The 24068-nt window shown below is 43.7% G+C and overlaps 2 protein-coding genes and 1 long non-coding RNA gene across 3 annotated transcripts; all 3 read left to right on the top strand.

Annotated features, from left to right (window-relative positions):
- The first annotated feature begins 1424 nt into the window (after positions 1–1424).
- On the top strand, positions 1425–3457 carry LOC114792943 (uncharacterized). Its single transcript, XR_003750174.1, has 2 exons — positions 1425–1611; positions 2295–3457. It is a non-coding gene; the product is annotated as an uncharacterized LOC114792943 (long non-coding RNA).
- A 4371-nt stretch (positions 3458–7828) lies between these two features.
- Positions 7829–10573, top strand: LOC114792930 (oligodendrocyte-myelin glycoprotein-like). The gene is made up of 2 exons (XM_028984470.1): positions 7829–8006; positions 8650–10573. The coding sequence occupies exons 1-2, from the start codon at positions 8000–8002 to the stop codon at positions 9867–9869; spliced, it is 1227 nt and encodes a 408-aa protein (XP_028840303.1). The 5' UTR covers positions 7829–7999; the 3' UTR covers positions 9870–10573.
- Positions 10574–16779: 6206 nt separating this feature from the next.
- dlat (dihydrolipoamide S-acetyltransferase (E2 component of pyruvate dehydrogenase complex)) lies at positions 16780–22446 on the top strand. The gene is made up of 13 exons (XM_028983481.1): positions 16780–17180; positions 17253–17354; positions 17482–17606; positions 17692–17842; positions 17966–18092; positions 18654–18829; positions 18934–19090; positions 19918–19982; positions 20066–20293; positions 20375–20493; positions 20602–20764; positions 20843–20979; positions 21091–22446. The coding sequence occupies exons 1-13, from the start codon at positions 16929–16931 to the stop codon at positions 21218–21220; spliced, it is 1932 nt and encodes a 643-aa protein (XP_028839314.1). The 5' UTR covers positions 16780–16928; the 3' UTR covers positions 21221–22446.
- Positions 22447–24068: the final 1622 nt, after the last annotated feature.

Below are 24068 nucleotides of genomic sequence, written 5' to 3'. Positions count from 1 at the left end.
AATGGTCTCAGCACTTTGTTACACCCTCACCATCTGCCATTCGTTTTTACATGCTACTGTGGGTCTAATTTGATCTCTGATGTGGTTTCCTGCCATCTGTTGTATGAAACCCTTTTTAAAGCTAGTCTCATGGGTATTTTTGGTGCATGATGTTATAGAAATGCTTCATTGATTTCCATGTTAGTCACATTTTTTATGTTTCTGATGATAAAAATATTAAATATTAGTTAAAGACAACACAAGTAACCACTAAATGTGTTTTAAATGAAGGAAAACCACCCTGTGTTCATAACATCTGAGTTCGAGATCTCTAGCCATGCCCAGGCCTGATTACGTCCACGTCTTTATTCAAACAAGAAATCACTTAAATAAAGATTGTGTTGAGATCTAAATGTCCCACGCAAGTTAAGCCCTTGGCATAGTAAGGCTTTAGAGTAAGAAAAACAGTGGATTTGAAGATCTCCATTGATCTGGCCAGTTTTGATTGTGTAACATGTGTAATGTAAACCTCAATGCGACGTGGGAAAAGCACAGCCAGAGACATTAGACAGACATTAGCAACATAATGTCTCTATAGAAAGAGTCTCTTCCTGCTTCTCAAAATAGTTTTTTCAAGCCTTGAACGGTTCCATACAAAGAGAATCTGAATGCAAGTCTGAAGGACTCAGTAGAAGAGCAGCAGACAGAGAGGCTGTCATATCACATTAATTTAATGGTGGCAATTCCAATTAAAGCCACATATGAAGTAATAATCGTAGGTCTCCAGTGGATAAAATACAACATAATGGTAAAATAGCAATAAATACATAGTTGGTTAAGGGTCTAAATTTGTAAACCTTTGGTACTCTGAACAGTAAATGAAAAAGCAAAGCTACTTTTCCTTACCCATATGTTTGATTATTCATTTAGACAAATGACAGCTGTTATAAAGTAATGTGCATCAGAACTGCTCAGGTAAAGCTGTTCATCTTCTGCTTTTGTATCAGTGATGTCATTACAGACAACTCATTCAAGAAAGGGGAAATCCTTATAAAGCATATATTCAATATTTCACTTTTCTGTAGAAAAAACATTTTATTAAAAAGTCTCACTTTACTCAGTGTAAGACGAAGGTACTTTCTAACTCTTTTACTATAAATTGTACCAGGAAGAAAAGTTACAAGGATGATGGGTCCTACAACAAGATCATTAAAAACACGTGAAAAACACAAACTGAATGTCCTGACACAGTTCTCACATTCCCACAATCATTGAAAATCTCTAAGGATCAGTGCATGCAGGCCAACTGAAAAATCTTCTGTAAGAACCATAATTGTCTTTGAACACCTTAAAGAACATTTTCAGTCATACAAGAGGAAGTCGGACAGACGCTACTGGAGTGTCACAAATTGTGCTGTTAAAATAGTCTCAAATGAAACCGCAAAGGAGAAATGAGAGAAGAGGAAACGAGTCAGTAGCATGCCTGTGTGGCGTGCTTCATGCAGCCCTCACACGAACATTTACTGGAGACTGTTTCATCCTGCAGTGCTGTACCACCGCTTCCTTCATCAGGATAGACCTTGTAGAAGACAGGCGCAACCCAGACTTCATCAAGCCTCCCTAAAGGAACAGGTAACCCACACTCCTCCACACCAGCCCCCCAAAACACACATACAGATTTACACAGTCAGTTACAACCTCTGGTAGGTAACGCAGAAAAAAATCTTACATTCGTACTCCACAAATATCACAGACCAAGAGACGAATCCGGCAGAGGAAGTACGTTACCAATTACAAATTACATGATGAATGATGAAAATATGCAGGTTTGGTTGTCATGACTTTTTTCACCTACTTCATGTAACAATGTACTGTAACTGAGAAAAATATGATTTATTATGTCATATTACTGTCCCTGTAACTACTGATTGTAAGTCGCTCTGGATAAGGGTGTCTGATAAATGCTGTAAATGTATATTATTTGGTTTATTGTCATCCACTATCACATTTAGATGTGTGAAGTGTTTCAGAAGATAAAAAAAGACTATGGCTAGATAGTTCTACATTATTCATGGCTATTCATGTCATTATTCAACTGTGGTGGCAGTGTGACCATAGAAAATGGCCGCTGCTTGTTGCTGGAGACAAACTAATGAATGGTTTTAATGGCTGGTTTTAGTTTGGGTGAGTAGGAGTAGAAGCAGGTTCACTGTATCCAGTGTATTTACTATATTTAAGCAGAGTGCGTGTGATGGACTAAAGCTACATTGAAAGTAGAACTAACCATCGCTTGTGTTCATTTCACTCATTCACAGAACAATGAAGCAAAGCTACTTCTTTCTGGTTCTACTGGTCGTGGTAAAAGGGGAACAGTCTTCTAACACAACATTCAGTACAACGTCAGCTAATATTTCAAACATTACTAATCAGGCTATGGTCAAAACCACCAAGTCTTCAACCATAACCACAGAAGCATCCAAAACAATTAGCAGCAGTAAACCCAATAAAACCCCCTGCCCGACCAGTTCCACGACAACATCAAGCTTCTCTTTGAATCTCGATTTGAAAACCACGATAGTGATGGGAGCCCTGGTCCTGGTCATCATTGTTCTGATTGTCACCACTTTAACACTGGCCTGTCATGTGTGTTACCGGAAGCACCGAAGTGACAGCTACCGTCCCGCCAGCAGCAGTCCGGAGGCCGGGAGGAGCCTGGGGACTGCTGACCGAGGGCCTGATGAGAATGCAGTCATGCTGCAGGATGTGTTAAAGGATGAGGTTCCAGTCAAGGTGAACATCGAGACAGAGGCCGCAGCGGCTGAACAGAGTCAGGAGGCCCATGAAGAGCCAGCTGAAAGCTCCACAACTGAGGAAAATCCCCCGGAAAATGGATCTGCAGGGATGCCCCCCACACCTACTGAGCAAAAATAAATTCTTCCATGTCACCAATCATCTAACAAGTTATAGATTTCAGTCATTTAGATCACATTTTTGATGAATTGTTTAATAAATTCCTTGAAACTTTTAAGTACTTTCAGTTTGCAAAATCAAGACATGGGAACAATCCACACAGGATCTTTACATAAAAAACCTAAATGACTAAAATATGTATTTTACTCTAGAGGAAGATCAATGTAAACTGCCATTTATGCTTTAGCTATTTTTGTGTGTTCATTGTTTTATTCATATATTTTTTAACTGGAATTAAAGTAATGACTATATATGTTTTGGCAGTCAGAATAACTGCCATTTAAAGTTAAGCTACTTCAGGCCTGTGCCAGCTGGATGCCTGTCCCATTCTTTGCATGTAAACTGTGCACTTCACAACATAGTCACATAATCATGTTGCTTCTTATAATTTCATTTAAATATTGTGCATGTGTCTGTCTATTTGAATGTTTCTGTGTGTATTCTGTGTAGATATTGGCAAGAATGACATCTACAGACACTTTTAATAAAGAAAAATGCCACAGGGTAACTGTAGGTTTAAGGAAGCCAACCCTTTTTAGGCCACTTTCATTAAATGGAAGACCCTACACTGGGGCCGTCAACTTTATTTGACCAAAAGTCAGAGTAGACAGAGTGAAAGTGAAAGTGATTAGCTGCCACATGTGACACAGCACAGCACCCCATGCAAACGGCCCACCAGCGTGCATTTAACCCATCCCCTGAGGGAGCAGTGTGTGTGACATTCTGATTATGGGTTCACTTCCTTACCCGCTAGGCCACCATTGCCCCAGTCCAAAGCCAAAGATGAGATTCTATTCTATAATATAAAATATGAATTGTATTCTGGTAATATATTATTATTCTGTTATGTTTTAGCCTTTGTCAATGTTAACAGACTCATATTACCTGTACTGCTGCAAGCTGCAAGGGGGCGACTGCGCTATTTTGGGTTTCTTATCTCTGAGTCATTTCTAGGTGCATACTGCACTTAGTGAACCACAGATGTGGGCCATCATGGTCCAAAAAATCTTCATGGTCCCTGAAAACCCGTTTCCTTCTATTTCTGCCACTGGCATAATGTTCTAACAATGCTGGAACTTCCATTATGTCACGTTACACACGAGTGTGATGGCAAAATGGATGTGTTTTCAGCAATTAGACTGATTGATTCACACCGTGTCCAAATGTTTATGATAGTCACGTCCACAATTTATCCATTTACATTTCAACAGCTACAGCACATTGGTTAAAAGTGTAGATTAAGTCAAGATTTCATTTGAATCATATATTTTATTTATATATTAACTATTATAAATATGTGACTGAAAAATGCAATTAAATATACGGTATAAAACTCACTAGCACAAGGAATTATTATAAATCTACTAATGCAACTCACGTTTTTGCTCACCCTCTTCACTGCGGTTGTATTTTTTCCCAAAAAATGTCTGCACGGGTCAATGTTTGCTTAAATATGGCCACGTTTGACCATCAAGGTTGTTCCTGTAGATTGCAACGTATACGTAGGAAGAAGCGGACGCATCTTTTAGGTCCCATTTTGTGCGTATGCAACAGTTATAAATGAGATCTGCTAAACCCCCCCAGAACTGCCCTCCAATCAGTTCATCTGGTGAACCTCCACTCCAAAAGGAGCTGCTACTTCTTTAATGTATCAGTTCCTGGGATAACCTTACCTCTCTGGCGGGTAATAAGCTGGAGCTTGTGGAAGAGGTTGAGCAGTACTGGCAGTTCCCGGGTTAACCTTACCTGTCTGGCGGGGAATAAGCTGGAGCTTGTGGAAGAGGTTGAGCAGTACCGGCTAGATACAATTGGATTAGATATAATTAGTCGGCTAGATATAGTCAGATTCACCTCGACACATAGCATTGGCTCTGGAACCCAAGTCCTTGAGAGAGGTTGGACCCTCTCCTTTGCTGGAGTTGCTCCGGGTGAGAGGTGGAGGACTGGGGTTGGCTTTTTGTTAGCCCCAAGACTCTCAGCCTGTTTGTTGGGGTGTACCCCAGGGAACGAGAGAGTAGCTTCCCAGCGCCTTCGGGTCAGGAAATGGGTCCTGACTGTTGTTTGCGCTTATGCACCAAATAGCAACTCAGAATACCCACCCTTTTTGGAGTCCCTGGTACGAGTGCTAGATAGTGCTCCGACTGGGGACTCCATTGTCCTGCTGGGGGACTTCAACGCTCACGTGGGCAATGACAGCATGACTTGGAGTGGCGTGATTGAGAGGAATGGCCCGCCAGATCTGAACTTGAGTGGTGTTTCGATATTGGACGTCTGTGCAAGTCGCAGTTTGGCCATAATGAACACCATGTTCGAACATAAGGATGCCCATCAGTACACTTGGTACCAGGGTATCCATAGGTTGCAGGTCGATGATTGGCTTTGTAGTCGTATCATCTGACCTGGGCCATATATTTTGGACACTCGGGTGAAGAGAGGAGCGTAGCTGTCAACCAATCACCACCTGGTGGTGAGTTGGATCAGATGGCAGGGGTAGATGCCACGGAGACCTGGCAGATCCAAACGTATAGTAAGGGTCTGCTGGGAATGCCAGGCAGAAGAACTTGTCCAGATGATCTTGAATTCCTACCTTCAGCAGAGCTTTGACCGCTTCCCGAGAGCAGTAGGGGACATTGAGTCCAAATGGACCTTGTTCTGCTCTGCAATTGTTGAAGTGGCTGTTCCTAGCTGTGATCGTAAGGAGGCCAGTGCTAGTTGTGGCTGTAACCCCCACTGGTGGACACCAGAGGTTAGGGGATCCTTCAGGATGAAGAAGGAGGCTGGTCTGTGGGTCTCCAGAAGCAGCAGACAGGTACTGGATGGCCAAGTGGGGAGAAGCAGTGGTGGTCGCCAAGGCTAAATCTCAGTCGTGGGAGGAGTTTGGTAAGGCCATGGAGAAAGACTACCGATCGGCTCCAAAGAGGTTCTGAGGACAATTTGGCCACTTGGTCGGGGTCTGGGCTGGTGGGCTTCCTTGCTCCTGTGAGGACCGGGTGTTCTTCTTACCTCCACCCCAGGGTGAAGGGAGACAGTCTCCTGGAACAGGCAGAGCTGTGGCTCCCCACAAACACTTACATGGAGAAACCTGTGGGTGCATTCACACACAGTGGTGTACACTCAAGGCTACACATAAGGGCTCACACAGGGCTCGCACAATCACATACTCACAGACACATTGTCTGGAGCAGCTGAACATGTTTTGTATTATTATTACTATGTGCTGTTAAATAACGCTCAATATTCATTATTTATTGTGATTTATACAGATGTTGCTTGGTTTTTTCTGCTTTTTCTTTTTTTAAGCACACTGCTTAAACACACACTGCTCCCTGGGCACCTGTCATGGCTGCCCACTGCTCACTCAGGGTGATGGGTTAAATGCAGAGGACAAATTTCACTGTGTGCACCATGTGCTGTGCTGCTGTGTATCACATATGACAATCACTTCACATATGACAATCACTTCACAAGTTACAGAAGCAGATGGTTGGTGTTTGTTCCCTATCCTTCAATATCGGTCATGTCTGTCATGACTTTAGCAAGTTAAATGAGAAAAAAAATAATATTATAATTAATAAACAAAAAAAAGAGCTGGTTTACGGCATTCAATATGCACTGCAGTCCAAACTCCAATTTAACTTCAACATGAAGGATTGCCAGAAGATTCTTGCCTCTGCCACCTTGTCTTCTTAACATCCTAGTAACACGTCTTCCACAGGAACACACAATTTAAGCTCAATACACAAATTTAAATGGAAATGGAAAGGAAACCTGTGAGTTGTTCATTTTAAGAGAGTTGCTTATATAATATATATTAACAATTGCCCTTTGCAATAGAATATCTGCATCATAATTTGATAATATATTAATTATAATAGCTTCATATAATAAAACTATAATAATTTACATTTACAGCATTTATCATTATTCCATTATCCAGAGCAACTTACAATCAGTACCTACAAGGACAATCCCACTTCATACAGTACTGGTGTGAATTTGCCCGGTTTTATTGCTTTCCTCTCTACTAAGATCCCTGAAAATGTTTTTATAATAATAAATGATAAAGCTTTTAAAGTAACTCCCATGGGTTAACAAATGCAGAATTCTTCTGGAACTGATGGGTTCTCCACATGCATGCATGTTACAGTAGTTGAACTAGCCAAGATAAATCTGATGGACAAACACAGTGCTGTGCTTGTGTGTAGGCAGGGTCGTGTGACGAAATCCATTGCACAGCCAAAAGTGCAGACCTCCATTAGAAGGCAGGGGACACCGTGCTGCTTGGCAACATGGGGAGCTGCTGAAAAAGCATCCGCTTTTAACAGGAATTGAAGAACAAGTGAATACAAAGTGCCACACAAGATCCCACCTCCAGCTTCTACATTGACTCTGACCCTTCTGTTTCCATTCAATGCATCACCTGGTGGTTCCAATCGGAGGCAAACTTAAAGAAAAATGTGTGAAAATAGTGAATTATCACCACTATGCATGAACACATGGATTTTGGCTTTAATCAACATATCCTTTTCAAACAAATGGTCATATAAACGTTAGTTGGCCTTGTATTTGTTTTACATTTATTAAAAAGATCTGAATGTGTTCTCAATTGAAAACAATGAACTGAGTAATATTCTGCCTTCAAACACACAGAGAACCCCAAAACATCACATCTCTAGAGGGTTCAGGAGAACAGGAAGGGGCTGTGGCTCTAAATTTGAGGGCTGAGAAGAAAACCAGAGTCAGCACTTCCACAAGCACACCATTAGTTGCAGCGGGATTATTGTTCTCTTTCGTCCATCAACCCCCCTCCATCCCCTTTCCCCCACTCCTCTTCTTTCCTGACTTGCTCCATCTCGCCCACACACTACACCATGGCCAGTGGCGTGCATTAGTAGTCTGCTGCTGCTGCTGCAGCACTGTGGCCGCCTCGCTTCATTTAGGGCTCACTGCAGCGCAGCAGGAAGTGCTAACAGAGCAGAGAGAAAGCAGGACACCAGAGGAACAGGACAGGCACATCCGCTATGCAGGAATGATGACAGGGAAGCCCTGAATGGAAGGTGAGTGAGGAACAATGCAGATTCTCACGCTACTTCCTCACACATACTGCCTTATTCTGCCTTATTGCAGTGGACTGTTGACAGGATGCACCAGAGTATCATCTTAATGCATGTCTGGATTTTACACTGAAGGATTCTGAATGCCATAGTGCACCATAGGAATCTTGCTGATCAACATCAGTTCCTTTCAAAATGAAAAATGCCCATTTTAACACATACGTATTATAAACAATCGAGCATCATCGATCAGCTTAGAGAAAATACCAAAAAGAAAGAATCGAGTAAGAAAATCGGCATGACCTGTGCTGCTCCCACGTCCTGCAGGAAGACGGTAAGACGAATGTAACTCATGCCTGCCCACTACAGCACCATCATGCCATGGTCTGGATGTTGCAATCATTTGGTCAGTTATCAATGCCTCTCGTTTGGATTTTTCATTTCAGGACCCAGACATCATCTTAAATCCAACAGAATAAAATGTTTTTTTCAACAAAGTTGGAGTCGGTACCTGAGAACACGGACATATTAACCTCACATTAAAGGCATATATGAGCAGTTGTATTTTAGCATTTTAAATGGAATTTAATAACATTGCGACCCATCACTTGAGGAGCACTGACCATTCTTTTTCCTCTGGATTAAGGAATAAGGATGGCTTCGTTGCTCTTGCCGCCGTTTCTGCTGCTGCAGCTGCTGGGCCTGCGGGTCCTGGCCGTTTGCCCATCCCTCTGCTCCTGCAGTGACCGGCATCGCGAGGTGGACTGCTCCAGGCGGGGCCTGAGACAACTGCCTGGTGGACTGCAGGACAACATACATTCCCTCAACCTGTGCCATAACCAGCTGGTGGACCTGGACCAGCACCTCAGCCGCTACACCCACCTGCGCAGCCTGGATATCTCATATAACCACCTGAGCCGCCTGCCTGCCGGGCTGCCCAGGGCTCTTTGGGAGCTGCGGGTGGCTGGCAACCGCCTGCGCCTGCTGCACAAGAATGACACGGCCTACCACTGGAACCTGCGCCTGCTGGACCTCTCTGCCAACCAACTGGAGCGTGTGGTCCTCATCAACAACACCCTGCCCAGCTTGAGCACACTGAACCTCAGCCACAACAGCTTTTGGACAGTGCCCACCAACATGCCACACAACCTGGAGATAGTGGACCTGTCCCACAACACCCTGGTGCAGATCCTGCCCGGATCACTGGCCCGACTGCACAGGCTAGCCCACTTCTACTTGCACGGGAATCGCTTTACCTCCATAGCCGAGGGCGGGTTTGACCACCTGCAAGGTTTGAGGATCATCACGCTGGGGGAGAATCCCTGGGCCTGTGATGAGCTGAAGGACATCAGATACCTCCTGGCCTGGTTACGCCACACCCCTGCTCAAGTGCTGGGCTGCCCGTGCCACACAAGACACACTTGTGGGGAAGCACACATGATCAGGACGCCGGGCTGGCACTTTGCCTCGTACACACTGTCCCCAGAAAGGACAGGCCCCTGGCACGCCAGCCAGGCCACCACAAGACCCTGGTCAGAAACAGCTCTCTTTAACACGCATCACATGCGGGATGTGCCTAAAGAACAAGTCACCTTAGACAGCAGTGTCCCATTGACCTCCCCCGAAGACAGCCAACCAACTTCAGGCATCTTCACGACTTCAAATGGCCCACTCACTACAAACAAGTATCGCACTCCAACGAACCTCTTCCAGTCGGAGGGCATTTTCACCACCAGCACAAGAAAGACTACAACCCTGAGGACAAGGAGCGTCAAGAGGGGACATCGAAATATGAGCCCAGAGCATCGAAATGTGCTAACCCTCAACATTCTACTGCTGACCGTAACTGCCTCCTGGCCTCAATAATACCTCATTTCCACTACACTGGTGCCGGAACCAACCGAGAACCGGCCCGCATTTACAATAGACAGAAGGTCAGCGGGAGCATCATAATAGAAGTTTTCTGGACCTCCACCACTTTTACATTAGCCCCTTTTTGTCCCTGTTGTCTTTCTTCAGATTTTTTAGCTTATTGACTAGTTGGTTGTGTGAATTCATACACTTTCTTCTAGTGCACTTTTTTTTGTTTCTGTGGACATCCATATTGCTAGACGAGCTTTCATTTCTTCAGCGCTCCACGCTAGTGGACTTTCGCTCACTGCCATTTTCTCCTCTAAAGCTACCGATCGCTCCACCCACCGCTCGTGACCTCACAGGTTTTTGCTATTGGACCTGTAAAGTTTAAGAGCCGGTTCAGTGCCTGATTTTGTGCACTGGAACCCATTTTTTCTGTGGAACTGGTGGCACTGGTTCCAGAGCAGTGGAAAAGGGGTATAAGACCCATAAACGAATTCCTGGCCCTTTAAAGACTTGTAATGAACCACTAAAATACAGGTAACTGCACTTTATTGCTTATCTGCACAGGTAGGAAGAGCATGAAAAAGGTCATGAAAATGATTGAAAGGGTTGAGGGATTGTTGGTTTAATGAACTGAAAATATAGAGCAGGTTTAACTGAACTAGTACATCTGGAGGAACCAACAGCTAACAAGAAGCAAAAAATTCTTAATAATAACCATCATTTCCTAATTTTTCTTTTTTTTTAAATTCATTTTCCATTTCTGAAAATGAAATAAAACATGCTGCTTTTTCTCCCATATCACCTGTTCAGAGCTTTTGTCACGGCAGAATATGCATGATAGGTAAACCGGCGAACTATTTACAAGGGTACGAGTGTTAAACAGATCCTGCTTCATGTTCTACTGCAGTAACAAAACTCTTCAGCAACATCAACGTTTAAACAAGGTGTGCATGGAACATGTATACTTCATTTACTTTTTTGCTTGGGGTGGTAGTAGCCTGGTGTGTAACACACTCGTCTATGAACCAGAAGACCCAGGTTCAAATCCCACTTACTACCATTGTGTCCCTGAGCAAGACACTTAACCTTAAGTTGCTCCAGGGGGGGACTGTCCCTGTAACTACTGATTGTAAGTCGCTCTGGATAAGGGCGTCTGGTAAATGGTGTAAATGTAAATGTAATGTAAATGTTTGGCTGATGCAGCGCACTGGTACAAAAACTGGTATAAAATGCCACCTCTGTAGGAAATGATTTTGACCAATTAAATGACAGAATCCTTGTGACAAGGAAGATGTTCTGGAAAATTACACAGAACCACAGAACCACACAAACTCACTATTTCATTTCCTAATTACCCCCAGTTTTTGTCATTGTGATAAACAGCAAGCACAGGGTGACATAATGAAATGTGTTCTCTGCATTTAACCCATCACCCTTGGTGAGCAGGGGACAGCCATGAAACCCTTTACCCAGTACATGTTTTCTCTGACAGTGATGATAACATGTGCCTCTCATGACTTTGCGTTTCAGTTATCATGCAGATTTTATATAAAATGTACCTAACTAGCTAAAAAGACATTTAGCAATAACTTCATCACGACTAATTCTCAAGACACAAACAAGTGGCAGACATTTCAAATAAACATGCAAATATGACAGAACTTACCTGCATGGTACTACATGGAAAACAGGATTCTCAATTTCTCAGCTTGATAGACCCTTGATAGGGTCTTCATAGCTGGGAACTCTTCATTTCTTGCTGACTTGATGTCTGATAAGAACAGGATTACATCAGTGTAATGAATGGGGATGCATATTTGAGGGTAAAGTAAACTCAGCAGGATGTGGCCTTTTCACCTGGTCATAAATGGCTTGGATTTGGAAATTTTGGATTTTTTTAATCAAAATGTCGTCTCCCCACTGCCTTGTGGTCATTCAAAAAGCAGTACCTCACATGCTCACTGCTACAATTGTCTACATCAGGGGTCACCAACCCTGGTCCAGGGGGGCACCAGTCCTTCGCAGCTTTCATCACAGCTCCATGTTCCACCACACCTCCTTCTACTCAAGAACTGGGTTATAACAAGTACAAAAGTTGAATCTGGAGTGCTAAATGAAGGTAAACTAAAAAATGTGCCCTCCAGGACCAGGGCTGGTGACCCCTGCTGTTCATGCTCTATTGTAATACTACAATATCTACAAAGCAGTCAAGCCAAGTGGATTGTGGGGGCATATAAAGATGTAGAGTCGGTCGGAGAGGCCGTGGATGCACATGCACCCCCTGGTGGCCCAGTGTTGGCACGGCTGCTGTGACAGCGGAATTTTTAATGGCTAACAAATAGGCTAAAAACCCATATTTACCTGACTTATCAAGGTCATAGCAAGGTCTTCTCCTGGTTACTGCACAAGAGCAAATGTAGAGACAGAACATTGCCAACAGTTATAAAAGGGAGGTTGGAGTCACTTGCAAAAAAAGTTCATACACACTTAAATGTATGTGCTGCAATGCAGCTAAAGAAATCAGTTAAGCAGTTAAACAAAACGTGCACTGTGCAAAGGCTACAGAAGAGCAAAGACTTTGGGTGGTTTGTAACCAGTAGACCCAAACTTGAGATCTCAAAACTCATTCTCTGCTCATGCCTTAGACATGAGCTTCAGGCCACACTCATTCCTGAGCAGGGGATTCATGGTCAGAAGACAACTTATGTCTCAGACATAGAATAGAACAGAATGTCTTTTATTGTCACTATACGCATGTACAATGACATTTAAAGCAGCTCATTCAGTGCAGACATGAAAGTAGTAAATAAAGCAAGAATACAAAAGAATTACAAAGAGAAGTGACAGTAACAAAATACTCCTCCATACCAATACTCCCTCCCACCCACACCCCAGGAATTATCAGCTCGTAAACCCTTGGCACATGAACACTACAGACATCCAGGGACCAAGACAGTTGGTACTACTGGGGTTTGTGAAGTGGAGGTTAATGCACTTAACCCTGAGTGTCTAATGAGGGACTGACCCTGTTACTACTGTTTGTAAGTCGCTCTGGATAAGGGTGTAAATGTAATTGTAATGAAACACCAATGTTACTCTGGTTATATATGGTTTGATGTCACACAAAATACTGAAACCAGCAGACGCAGCAAAAAAAAGAAAGGCTAGGAGCAAGGCACCACTGTGACCAGCTCCATAAGCCTTTCACAGTGGTCAGTGAGGGTGTAAAACAAGGTTGTTAAACCCTGCTGCCACCATGAAAGTGGTCCACGTATGCAGGTCCTTGTGGTAACCCAGTCCTATGCAGTCAGAAAACTATTTGTGAAGTGTCACGTCAGTGAGCTGACGAGGGAAGTAAGTGCAGAGATGGGACATAATAGGAAACAATGATTTATTAAATATAGAAACAAAACCAGCGCGATGGCCGAAAACAGAGGAAACAGTGGGGAGAAATTAAACAGACCCGCAGGCGTGTGGCGATTGCCAGAACTCAAAAGAACATTATACAAAGATCAGTTGCAGGGTCCACTAAAGAGTTCACGAAAGAGTGTTGGAATGAAGGGCGGCTGCCTGGCGCCTCTTATCCACTGTCTGGATTGGGCACAGGTGATGTCTCCAGTCCTGACATGCATCCAATCCTGACATGAAGATGAACATGTATCTTCTCAAGGGATATGTATGATATTTTCCAATAATTATGAAGTTATTATTTAGTATTAGGTTACTAAGGCTGTATGATACCGAAAAATTAGTCAGCATATATACCTTGGTCCATAAATGGGAACCGCTAGGTCAGTGGTGGCCCCGTAATCAGAAGTTCGAATCCCGATCCGCCAAGGTGCCACTGAGGTGCCACTGAGCAAAGCACCGTCCCCACACACTGCTTCCCGCTGCTCACCAAGGGTGATGGTTAAATACAGAGGACAAATTTCACTGTGCTGCTGTGTATCACATGTAACAATCACTTCACTTTGTCAAATATTTATACAGTGACCATTTCACAGTTTTGGTTCTGAATGTATCTGAAATTAAACAACCGAGATGCAGCTCAAATGAAGACTTTTGGCTTTAATTCAATGGGTTAAACAAAATATTGTATAAAAATGTTAGGATCTGGAGCCATTTTTATACACAATCCCCACCTTTCCGAGGCTTAAATGTAATTGGACAAAGTAATACAAAATAAAACCGCCTAGCTCCTGCCATCTGCTGCTCGTCATCCTCTACCTTTCAGAGTAGCCTGATCCACAGGACTCTGCAGATGGGACAGGATGGGTTCTGCTGTAACCATGCTGCATCCTGCATTGAAGCTCCATAGTCAGACAAGCACATGCAGCAGTCGGTCTGTCCAGAGTTTTGTGCAGGATCAAAACTTCTTGTTGGAAGCCGGTGGATTTCTCTTTCGCTCAGCGCATGTTGATGCTGAAGAAGATTTGAGGTGACAGGAATCACAGCTTAGTTTCCAGTAAGAATCCATAGAGAGAAGCACTTGATCTCAGTGAGGTGCTGGTACAGATGATCAAACCGTGTTAAAGTCATTATGGCTACTATGGAACTCTTTTCCTGGGACCTTCTTCCCAGATGGGATAATCGTGGGTCACTGCATCCTTAACGTCTTGTTTGGGTCCAGTGGAGTATCGTGCAGGATCCACATTTCTTCTTGGAAGATGCTGAATTTCTATTTCATTCAGCCTATGTTGATTGTGAGGAAGACATGAGATGATTGGATCGTCCAGCATGGCTTCCAGTGGGAATCACCATATAGAACTGCTGGATCTCAGTGAGGTGATGACACACACAAACAAAGTCTAAAGTCACAGGGTCTACTGAGGTCCTCACTTCTTGGGGATCTTCTACAGAGCTTTTTGACTTTTCTCTTTCAACTCAGACCTGCAAGATGTAATTAAGTTCATTGTGACTGTAAAAAGCCAACATACGCAAACATATATGTTGCTTAGAAAAAACTGAAACACAAACTGAAATAATTTGTCTGATGTTACATCCAAATGTGTTTTTAACACGTGTCACAGTGTGACAAAGTGATTGCCATTGTGTTAAAACAACTTAACAGTGGTGCATTAAACCTGAGTTCAGGGGTAGGTTCCATGGTGTAATGGTTAGCACTCTGGACTCTGAATCCAGCAATCCAAGTTCAAATTTCGGAGAGACCTTTACTGAATGTCAAAAAGCAGTTTGTTCAAATTGAATGTGTTTAATGGGTGGTAGTAGCCTAGTGGGTAACACACTCGCCTATGAACCAGAAGGCCCAGGTTCGAATCCCACTTACTACCATTGTGTCCCTGAGCAAGACACTTAACCCTGAGTTGCTCCAGGGGGACTGTCCCTGTAACTACTGATTGTAAGTCGCTCTGGGTAAGGGCGTCTGATAAATGCTGCAAATGTAAATGTAAATATCTCTAGCCACGCCCAGATCTCAATACTACCACACCTGTTCTTGATCAAGAAATCACTTAAATAAGGCCTGCCTGACAAAGCAATGTAGATCAAAAGATCTTCAAAACGTTCCCAGGAGTGGCCAGGTGATCAAAGACCACCAAGAGGTCACAGAAGACCCCTCAACAACATCTAAAGAACATAGCTGTTATGACCTGAAAATATGTCAAATAAAAATAATAATTCAAAATGCCAGGCAGAAATATTGTAAGACAATTGTACAAGTGCATAAATTATTCAGAATGATTCTGAACAAAAGATATAAAAAGTTAAAATTGTACATATTTTTATTAAAACTATAGTATAGTATAGTATAGTATAGTATAGATTTTGATTTGTCCCATCCGGGGCAGCTCCAGTCCCATATAACTGGAAGGCAAGGCCTAAGCATGCAAAACACATTGCCAACATTGCTGTGAGTTACAGACTGTTTTAGTGGTGCCACATCTTGCGAGATCAATTTAAATAGATCTTGTATTATGGCCCGGCGATATGAAGTGCTGGTAACAAAAAAACTACAGATCCCATGATACAGTTGACCTGCCGAACTCGAGCCTCAAACTGCAGTTGAATCTGTATATGAATTATTTCCTTTTCAGTCCGATGCCAAGAAAAATTCAGGTTGGTATCGGTGATACTGATAACTCAAAAACCAAATGTGTTTGGAAAATGTAAAAAAATGTAATGTCCTGCGGCGGCGTGGGGGAGGGGGATCACCTGCTCTTTGCACGCATCTGCAAGAAAGTGTCCCTTATTTGGCGTGGAGACGACGCCGCCATGTTGTGAGTGGCAATTAAGGTCAAGTAAAGACGTTAAGGCAGAGATGATCAAGATGCGTAATTTTTTATTTTAATTTTGTGAATTGTAACTTTTGCATTATATGTATATCTAATATAGTGATTCAGCAGTTAAATTATATATAGATCGAAATATATATAGATAATTGTATATAAAAGATTTATTAGATGTTTCCTTTAGTCACAGTTCTATTGTGATTATTGTCCCATAGAAATGTCACAGCATCTCCTAGCAGAAAAACCTATGTGATGTATTTCTTAATGTTATATGTTAATGTATACGAATCTCCGGAATGTAGGTAACTGCCACTCCCAATATGGCGGATGCGCTGGTGTGTGGCGTTAACTGTCAACCGCAGCGAATGCGGTGTCTGGTGAGTCGAGAAGTCAGCCAATAACGGACCGAGTGCACGGTCATACCTACTTTTACGACATATTTTACGACAGGGAGAGGCCATGAGATTGGGGTTGCCAGATTCATGTTCGTGACCGTGTAGTGGCGCGAGTGTCTCAATTTACATTTCGTCTAGGGTCGTTTTTTCTACCATATTTATAATTTGATTTAAACATTTACTCAAACGTTTGCACTACATAGATTGTACTTAATGCACAGATCCTTGACGAACACATTGTCACTCGACATGGCAACATAATAAGCACAGTCCCATTCTGAAGCGGCTGAAGGAGAGCCGTAAAGTGTCATGTTTTGGAGCGAGGAGGTCATCGGAAAGTGAGCCTGTTTCTGAGCTGCTCGGGGTGTCAGAGGCACCGGTGCCAGGTAGCTCTTCCTCTCTCTGTCAAGAACCAAACCGAAATGTTGCGAGTCATGCTCCGGCTGCGGCCCTCCGCCTGCCTCACCCCGGCCGGGGTCGCGTCAGGCCGTGCCGGTCCTCGGTCTGGACCGCGGACAGGTTATCTTCTGCGCTGCCATTCCGGGGGTCCGGCCCGACCACGGACCCTGTGCAGTGGCCGACACAACCCTAAAGCGATCAGCAGCAGGCAGGCGTGCCTTCCGCAGTGGGGCAGGCAGGCGGCACGTTTTTACAGTGTGCCGCCGCACCAGAAGGTAACATCTTTACTGTCGGCCACCCTCAAAAGGCCCACCCCGAACTCACATGTGGGACTCTGTCCTTGACAGGTTCAGCTGCCCGCCCTGTCCCCGACCATGCAGATGGGCACCATTGCCCGGTGGGAAAAAAAGGAAGGTGACAAGATCAACGAGGGGGACTTGATTGCAGAGGTAATAAAAGAAATGAATTGAAGGAATTTTTAAAAGGACATTTCAGCTTTCATTAAACCAGGATGGATCCATTTTTGATGAATCCTGATGAAAGATGCATATCAAATTTCATCTCCACTCTCTCTAGGTGGAAACAGACAAAGCCACAGTGGGCTTCGAGATGTTGGAGGAGTGCTATCTTGCAAAAATTCTAGTTGCAGAAGGAACGAGGGATGTGCCAATCGGAGCAGTCATATGTATTACTGTAGATAGGTGAGTTCATCTTTTGAATGTCTGTGTCAGAGTAGCGTCTTATTCGAATAGTGGAAGATTACAGTCCATCTTCTGACCTGTCCAGTGCTGACCACATCCCGGCCTTTAAGGACTTCACGCTGGACAAGATGACAACATCTGCGTCATCCGCTGCCACGCCTGGCCCACTGCCTTCACCTCCTCCTCCAGCTGCTCCACCCCAGGCACCAGGGAGCACCTATCCACCTCACATGAAGGTGCTTCTAAACGGAATCCTCTTTACTTGCACTTTGAAATGAGCATGCATGTTTCCCACAAGCCTGTGGTGGACTGGCAAAACCTTCCTTTCAGAACATCGACATTTCTGCTTTCTGCTTCAGATTTCACTTCCAGCTCTCTCCCCCACTATGACCATGGGCACAGTGCAGCGCTGGGAGAAGAAGGTGGGTGAGAAGTTGAGTGAAGGGGACCTGTTAGCTGAGATTGAAACTGACAAAGCAACTATTGGTAAGTTTGTAGTGATCCCATAACACTACCAGTCAAACCATTTGGACGCACCTACTCATTTATGGGTCTGGCATTTTCTTACAATGTAGAAGAAAACTGAAGACACAGGACTACGAAATAACTCACACATGAGGTTATGTAGTAAAAAGTTGAAGATCTGCTTCTCTCCACATTTGGGAGCTTTTGCTGTGATTCTCTCCACCACCTTAAGTTGGCCAACGGGGAAAGTCCTGAAGGTTTATATGTAACACTTTCTTATCATTCACATAATGGGCATCTCATGATGATGTCCATAGTGAACAAAGCAGCCATGAAGGTAAAAAGAGGTGACACTGAAGAAAAAAAACATAATGGCCATCAGTCATGTTTCTTGCATTGGATTCTTCAAAATGGCTCCATCTTAGTCTCCATAATGCCATGGAGTAGGGGCGTCCAGACTTTTGACTGGTGGTGAACATCTGTTATATCACATTGGTAGAAGGCTCTTCATGTGCAAATAAAGCATGTGAATGTTCTCCAAGAGGAACGGTGAGACATTTTTACATGTTTTCTTGTGCTAAGGTTTTGAGGTTCAAGAGGAAGGCTACTTGGCTAAGATTTTGATTGCTGAGGGGACAAGAGATGTCCCCTTGGGTGCCCCTCTGTGCATCATTGTGGAGAAGGAGAGCGACATCAAGGCTTTTGCTGACTATGTTGAGACAGGAGTGGCTGCCAGCTCGTCTCCTGCTCCAACCCTGGTAGTTTTCCTTCTTCGTGATTCCTAATAACTGCACCGTTGCTTTAATACCAGTCACACAGTTAAGTAGCAGAAAAATACTGACATGTTTTATGCCACCTCCAGGTGACTGCCCCTCTACCTGCCCAAGTGTCCCCACCTGCTCCAGTGCAGACGTCCACGCCACCCACCCCTGCTGCTTCCAGGAAAGGCAGAGTGTTTGCTAGTCCGCTGGCTAAGAAGCTGGCTGCTGACAAGGGTGTTGACCTTTCACAGGTTCCTGGTGAGTGCTACCGTCACTACTTCTTCTATACATGTTCTTTCCAGTCCGTCTGACTTTATTCCTACACCAATCAGAAGCGCTGAAATGGTGTCTGAGGAAGGGAAAGCAGTCAACGTGGGTCATGGGCAATTTGATGCCAGAGTGGAGTGCTGGCTGCAGATCCAAAAGAAGAACTTGATTACTGTGAAAGTTCATGAACACTTTGTTGGGTGTCTTTGGGTTTAGCTGCAGGGCAGTTGGGGTGCCCATGTTGAACCAGGTCCACGCCTGACTGTGGACAGTGGAAGATCTTGTTTTGTGATTGACCGTTTGGGAGAGACTGGGGCAGTGGTGGCCTAGCGGTTAAGGAAGCGGCCCTGTAATCGGAAGGTTGCCGGTTCGAATCCCGATCCGCCAAGGTGCCACTGAGGTGCCACTGAGCAAAGCACCGTCCCCACACACTGCTCCCCGGGCGCCTGTCATGGCTGCCCACTGCTCACTCAGGGTGATGGGTTACATTTACATTTTACATTTACAGCATTTATCAGACGCCCTTATCCAGAGCGACTTACAATCAGTATTTACAGGGACAGTCTCCCTGGAGCAACTTAGGGTTAAGTGTCTTGCTCAGGGACACAATGGTAGTAAGTAGGATTCAAACCCGGGTCTTCTGGTTCATAGGCGAGTGTGTTAACCACTAGGCTACTACCACCCACTAAATGCAGAGGACAAATTTCACTGTGTGCACTGTGTGCTGTGCTGCTGTGTATCACATTTGACAATCACTTCACTTTACTTTATACTCGCCATTGCTGAAATAGAGTTGCTGACCTGTTTCTTCTTCATAGGTTCTGGTCCAGATGGCAGGATCACCAGGAAAGATATTGAGAGCTTCACTCCCACCAAAGCTCCGGTATGTCAGTGTGTGAATTGTCTTGACCGTCCTTCTAGTGATTGTGGCTATTGTGGCTATTGATGAGCATTTTCTGTGACCAGCCTCAGCCTGTTACTGCTGCTGCTGCTCCACCCGTGTCTCCGCCCAGTCCTGCCACTCCAGCTGTGGCGGCCGTGCCAACCGGCAGCTTCACCGACATCCCTGTCAGCAATATCCGCAGAGTTATCGCCCAGAGGCTGATGCAGTCAAAGCAGACCATCCCACACTATTATCTGTCAGTGGATGTGAACATGGACCAAGTTCTGGAGTTAAGGAGAGAGCTCAATATGGTGAGCATGCGGAGGGGGGGGTGTGGAGCTCTGCTCCTGAAGGCGTCCTGACGTGTCCATTCTCCTCCTTTTCTGTCCCAGGAGGTGAAGGCCGACAACCTAAAACTCTCAGTGAATGATTTCATTATTAAGGCATCTGCACTGGCCTGTTTGAAGGTGCCTGAGGCCAACTCCTCCTGGATGGATACAGTCATCCGCCAGTGAGCCACATCGTTCATATCATAATTAATGTTATTTCAGGACCAAGTTGCTAATGTGATCAAAACAGTCAGAAAAACAGGGTGTAATTTTACTTTTTTTTTCTTCAGGAACCATGTGGTGGATGTTAGTGTTGCGGTCAGCACTAGTAATGGTCTCATCACTCCCATAGTCTTCAATGCTCACATTAAGGGCCTGGCTAGTATCAGCAAGGATGTGTCCAGTCTAGCAGCCAAAGCCCGTGAGGGAAAACTTCAACCTCACGAATTTCAGGTGCGGACCGAACGTTAGTTTCAGATGATATTGCCATATTGTATGAAATGCGATTCATGATGCTTTCTGTTCCTTCAGGGTGGAACTTTCACAATTTCCAATCTGGGCATGTTTGGCATCAAAAACTTCTCAGCCATCATTAACCCTCCCCAGGCCTGTATCCTGGCTGTGGGAGGTTCAGAAAAGAGGTTGCTGCCTGCAGACACGGAGAGGGGGTAAGGAGCAGGTTTTTTTTTTTTTTTTTTTTTTTTGCAGGTCTCGGTTTTTCAGCCTGGTCCCTGTGCCGGCATATGAGCAGCCCGATGTTGTCCTTGTCCACTCTGCAGGTTTGACGTGGCCAACATGATGTCTGTGACGCTGAGTTGTGACCATCGAGTGGTGGATGGTGCTGTTGGTGCCCAGTGGCTGGCTGAGTTCCGCAAGTTCATGGAGAAGCCGGTCACTATGCTCCTGTGAGCAGGAGACAAGTCGCACAGATGAGGAGGAAAAAAAAAAAAAAAAAACTTTGTTCACTCGTCCTCCCTCTGCCATAGGAATTATTTGTCCCACTCTTCCTGTCTTCTCCTCTCAGTTTATACTTTTCTCCAGCGTTGCTACCTAAGGACTCGAACCTGGGTAGCTCGTCATTACCTAGGTCATAATATTGGATTCAGCCTGATTTACATTTTTTCTTTTTTGGTCAGGTAGTTGTTACAGGATCCATTCATACATGTGTGCACTTGGCATCTGGTCGTGTTGTGTGGGAAGGGGCATGAACAGCACTATTTATTATTTTAACTTGAACCAGGGCATGAGTGTGCCAAATGTTTCTGGGGTTTGGGGTTTTGGGGTTTGGTTGTGGTAGGACCATGTTAGATACTCCCACTGGTCTGCCATGTTGCTAAACTACAGTTGGACAAGTAAAACCATGGAAACATTTCAACAGAGTTCTTTACATGCTCCCAGTGCAGGTCCACGTTTTCCTGTAATAAGGGCATTTATGCAGAATAGAATAAATGTATGCAGACAGGTTGAAAAGAATCCCAGAAACAGCTACTTTTGTGGATAATGTCAATGAGGATGCAAGGAAGCATGTAAAGAAAATGAGTGGAGTTAAGGGTTGTCTTACACTTTGGTTAAATAATACCTCAAAACCAATGTCTGTTTCATCTTTATGGTATATATTCACTTTAAGTAAAGTTGGCAGGGAGTGTTCATGACTCCTGAACTTTACCACTTGGGGAAAGTGCTTTTGTATGTTGTAACTGTGTGTGATGAGGCCTGAACAAAACTGCTTGGCCCGGTGAGATGTCACATCGCATCATTTGTTTTAGATCATTACTGGGTTTAACAATAAAATGTGTGTGGCCATGTGTGATGGAGTATAAGTATCAGCACTGATAAATGGATTTGGACTTGAACAGCTTACATTAAGCTGTAATATTAACTGGTATAATACAATAGAAATGTCTGAAAGGTTGAGGGCATGGGTGATAATGGACTGGGTCTCATCACATTTTTTTCTCAAAATGATTGTGCTTCATTCTCAATATGTTGTTAATGAGATGAACACTGAAACGATGTTCTCCTGGCACCTCCTGGATCCCCTGCATTGGTTCATCAGAGAAATCCCATATTTTGGTCGAAAGGTAAACAGAAGCCCAATATCAATAAATTCAAATGAAATTAAAATTATAATTATCTTTGCGTCTTTTATCTTCACTGACAATGCTGAACAAACAATTTGTCTATAATATTGTTAAAATTCCGCCACCAAACCACCACAGACAACAACAGATGTGAAGAATATATAGTGTGAGTATTTACATGCCTCAAGTCACTTCACCGGCTAATATACTGTCATGTATAAACCCATTAAAATATTTTTTATACTGGCATTTGTAAATAAAAAATGAATCAATACTTTGGCCCTTCTATGAACCCAGCTCTAGTTTATTAAAGGCCCTACCTTGCTATAACATTTACTGGGGGCAAAATCAATATTTTTAGTTTGAGCTAAATGTTATGTGTAAACTGGACGTTAATGGATTTGACTGATTATGGGCATAGTGTCCATGTCATTTGGGCACACAAAAACAATTCAACAATTTCCAGATACGTGACATAAATCATCATGACATCCAACAAGAGGCGCGGGTGTCATAGTCTTGACATTGTGTGTGCGACGTGGGGTTATATTTGTCTGCATTTATATAAAATATCTTTTTTTTTTTTATAAAGGATCTATAGGCAACTTTTCGTCTTACATACACATCCCAATATTAAATAAATCAACCAATAGAGGATCTGCACAATAAATATATTGCTGACAAACTCTTCATCTATGGCTTGTTTGTACTAAAATCTACCAAACACATCACCAATCATTTTCCACAAATAGATGCACATGCTGTGTATTTCGGGTCAAAGACAGAGAAATGGAGTCTAGATGGAAACCCAACAGGACAGCAGACGAAACGGTGCTCTTGGCACAGTTGGTGAAAGGGTGGTAGTAGCCTAGTGGATAACACACTCGCCTATAGGCCAGAAGACCCAGGTTCAAAACCCACTTACTACCATCGTGTCCCTGAGCAAGACGCTTAACCCTGAGTGTCTCCAGGGGGGGGGACTGTCCCTGTAACTACTGACTGTAAGACGCTCTGGATAAGGGCCTCTGGTAAATGCTGTAAATGTAAATGTTATTGAATGGAAGAGGTTACTGTGAGGCAAGTCTGGACCTTTGACCTTTACTATATGACCTTTTATTTCCTTGTTTCTCTTTGCTGCATGTAAAACTCTCTCTGAAACTGCAGAGATTGTAGAGCAGATATTTGGGACCTCAAATTCATTCATTTGCTGATCCAGCACTGTTGAAATTGAAGGAGTTTGAAAGAATGTATGCTATAAATGTGCACTGACTTCCTTTTTTTGACACTTAATTCCATTTAAACTGATGATTTATTTCTTTGTTGCCGATTTCCTTCAGCCCCTTAGTTGAATTTAGTTGGCCACATGAGTGAAATCGATTGGTCCAGCCACACCTTTTGGATTTCTATAGAAAAGTCGATGAACTGTCTCACTATGATCGATGCAGTCAAGGCCATCAGAGTGATCTTCATGGCTCTGCTGACTGTGGATTGTGAGGGACCAACGTCATCACTGGAGCTAAAAACACAGGATCATTAACACTTTCACTTCAGCAGTAAGTGCATTGTTAAGTGATGTAATTGATAGCAGGTTGGTAACAAAAATAATTTCTTCACGATCAAGCCTGTATTTCTTTATCAACTTGTTATCAACGTAAATCATGGAAAGTGTGCTGTCT

Source organism: Denticeps clupeoides, chromosome 6 (genome assembly GCF_900700375.1).
Source record: "Denticeps clupeoides chromosome 6, fDenClu1.1, whole genome shotgun sequence".
In the NCBI taxonomy this organism is placed as follows: domain Eukaryota; kingdom Metazoa; phylum Chordata; class Actinopteri; order Clupeiformes; family Denticipitidae; genus Denticeps; species Denticeps clupeoides.
Note: the sequence above shows the minus strand (reverse complement) of the source record. Positions and strands in the feature narration are given on the sequence as shown.

Bases quoted from the DNA above. Each gene is read 5' to 3' on its own strand.
- dlat (XM_028983481.1), top strand. From the start codon at position 16,929: ATGTTGCGAGTCATGCTCCGGCTGCGGCCCTCCGCCTGCCTCACCCCG. The intron at 18,093-18,653 runs GTAAGTTTGTAG...TCTTGTGCTAAG, and splicing joins AACTGACAAAGCAACTATTG to GTTTTGAGGTTCAAGAGGAA. The intron at 20,765-20,842 runs GTGCGGACCGAA...CTGTTCCTTCAG, and splicing joins TTCAACCTCACGAATTTCAG to GGTGGAACTTTCACAATTTC.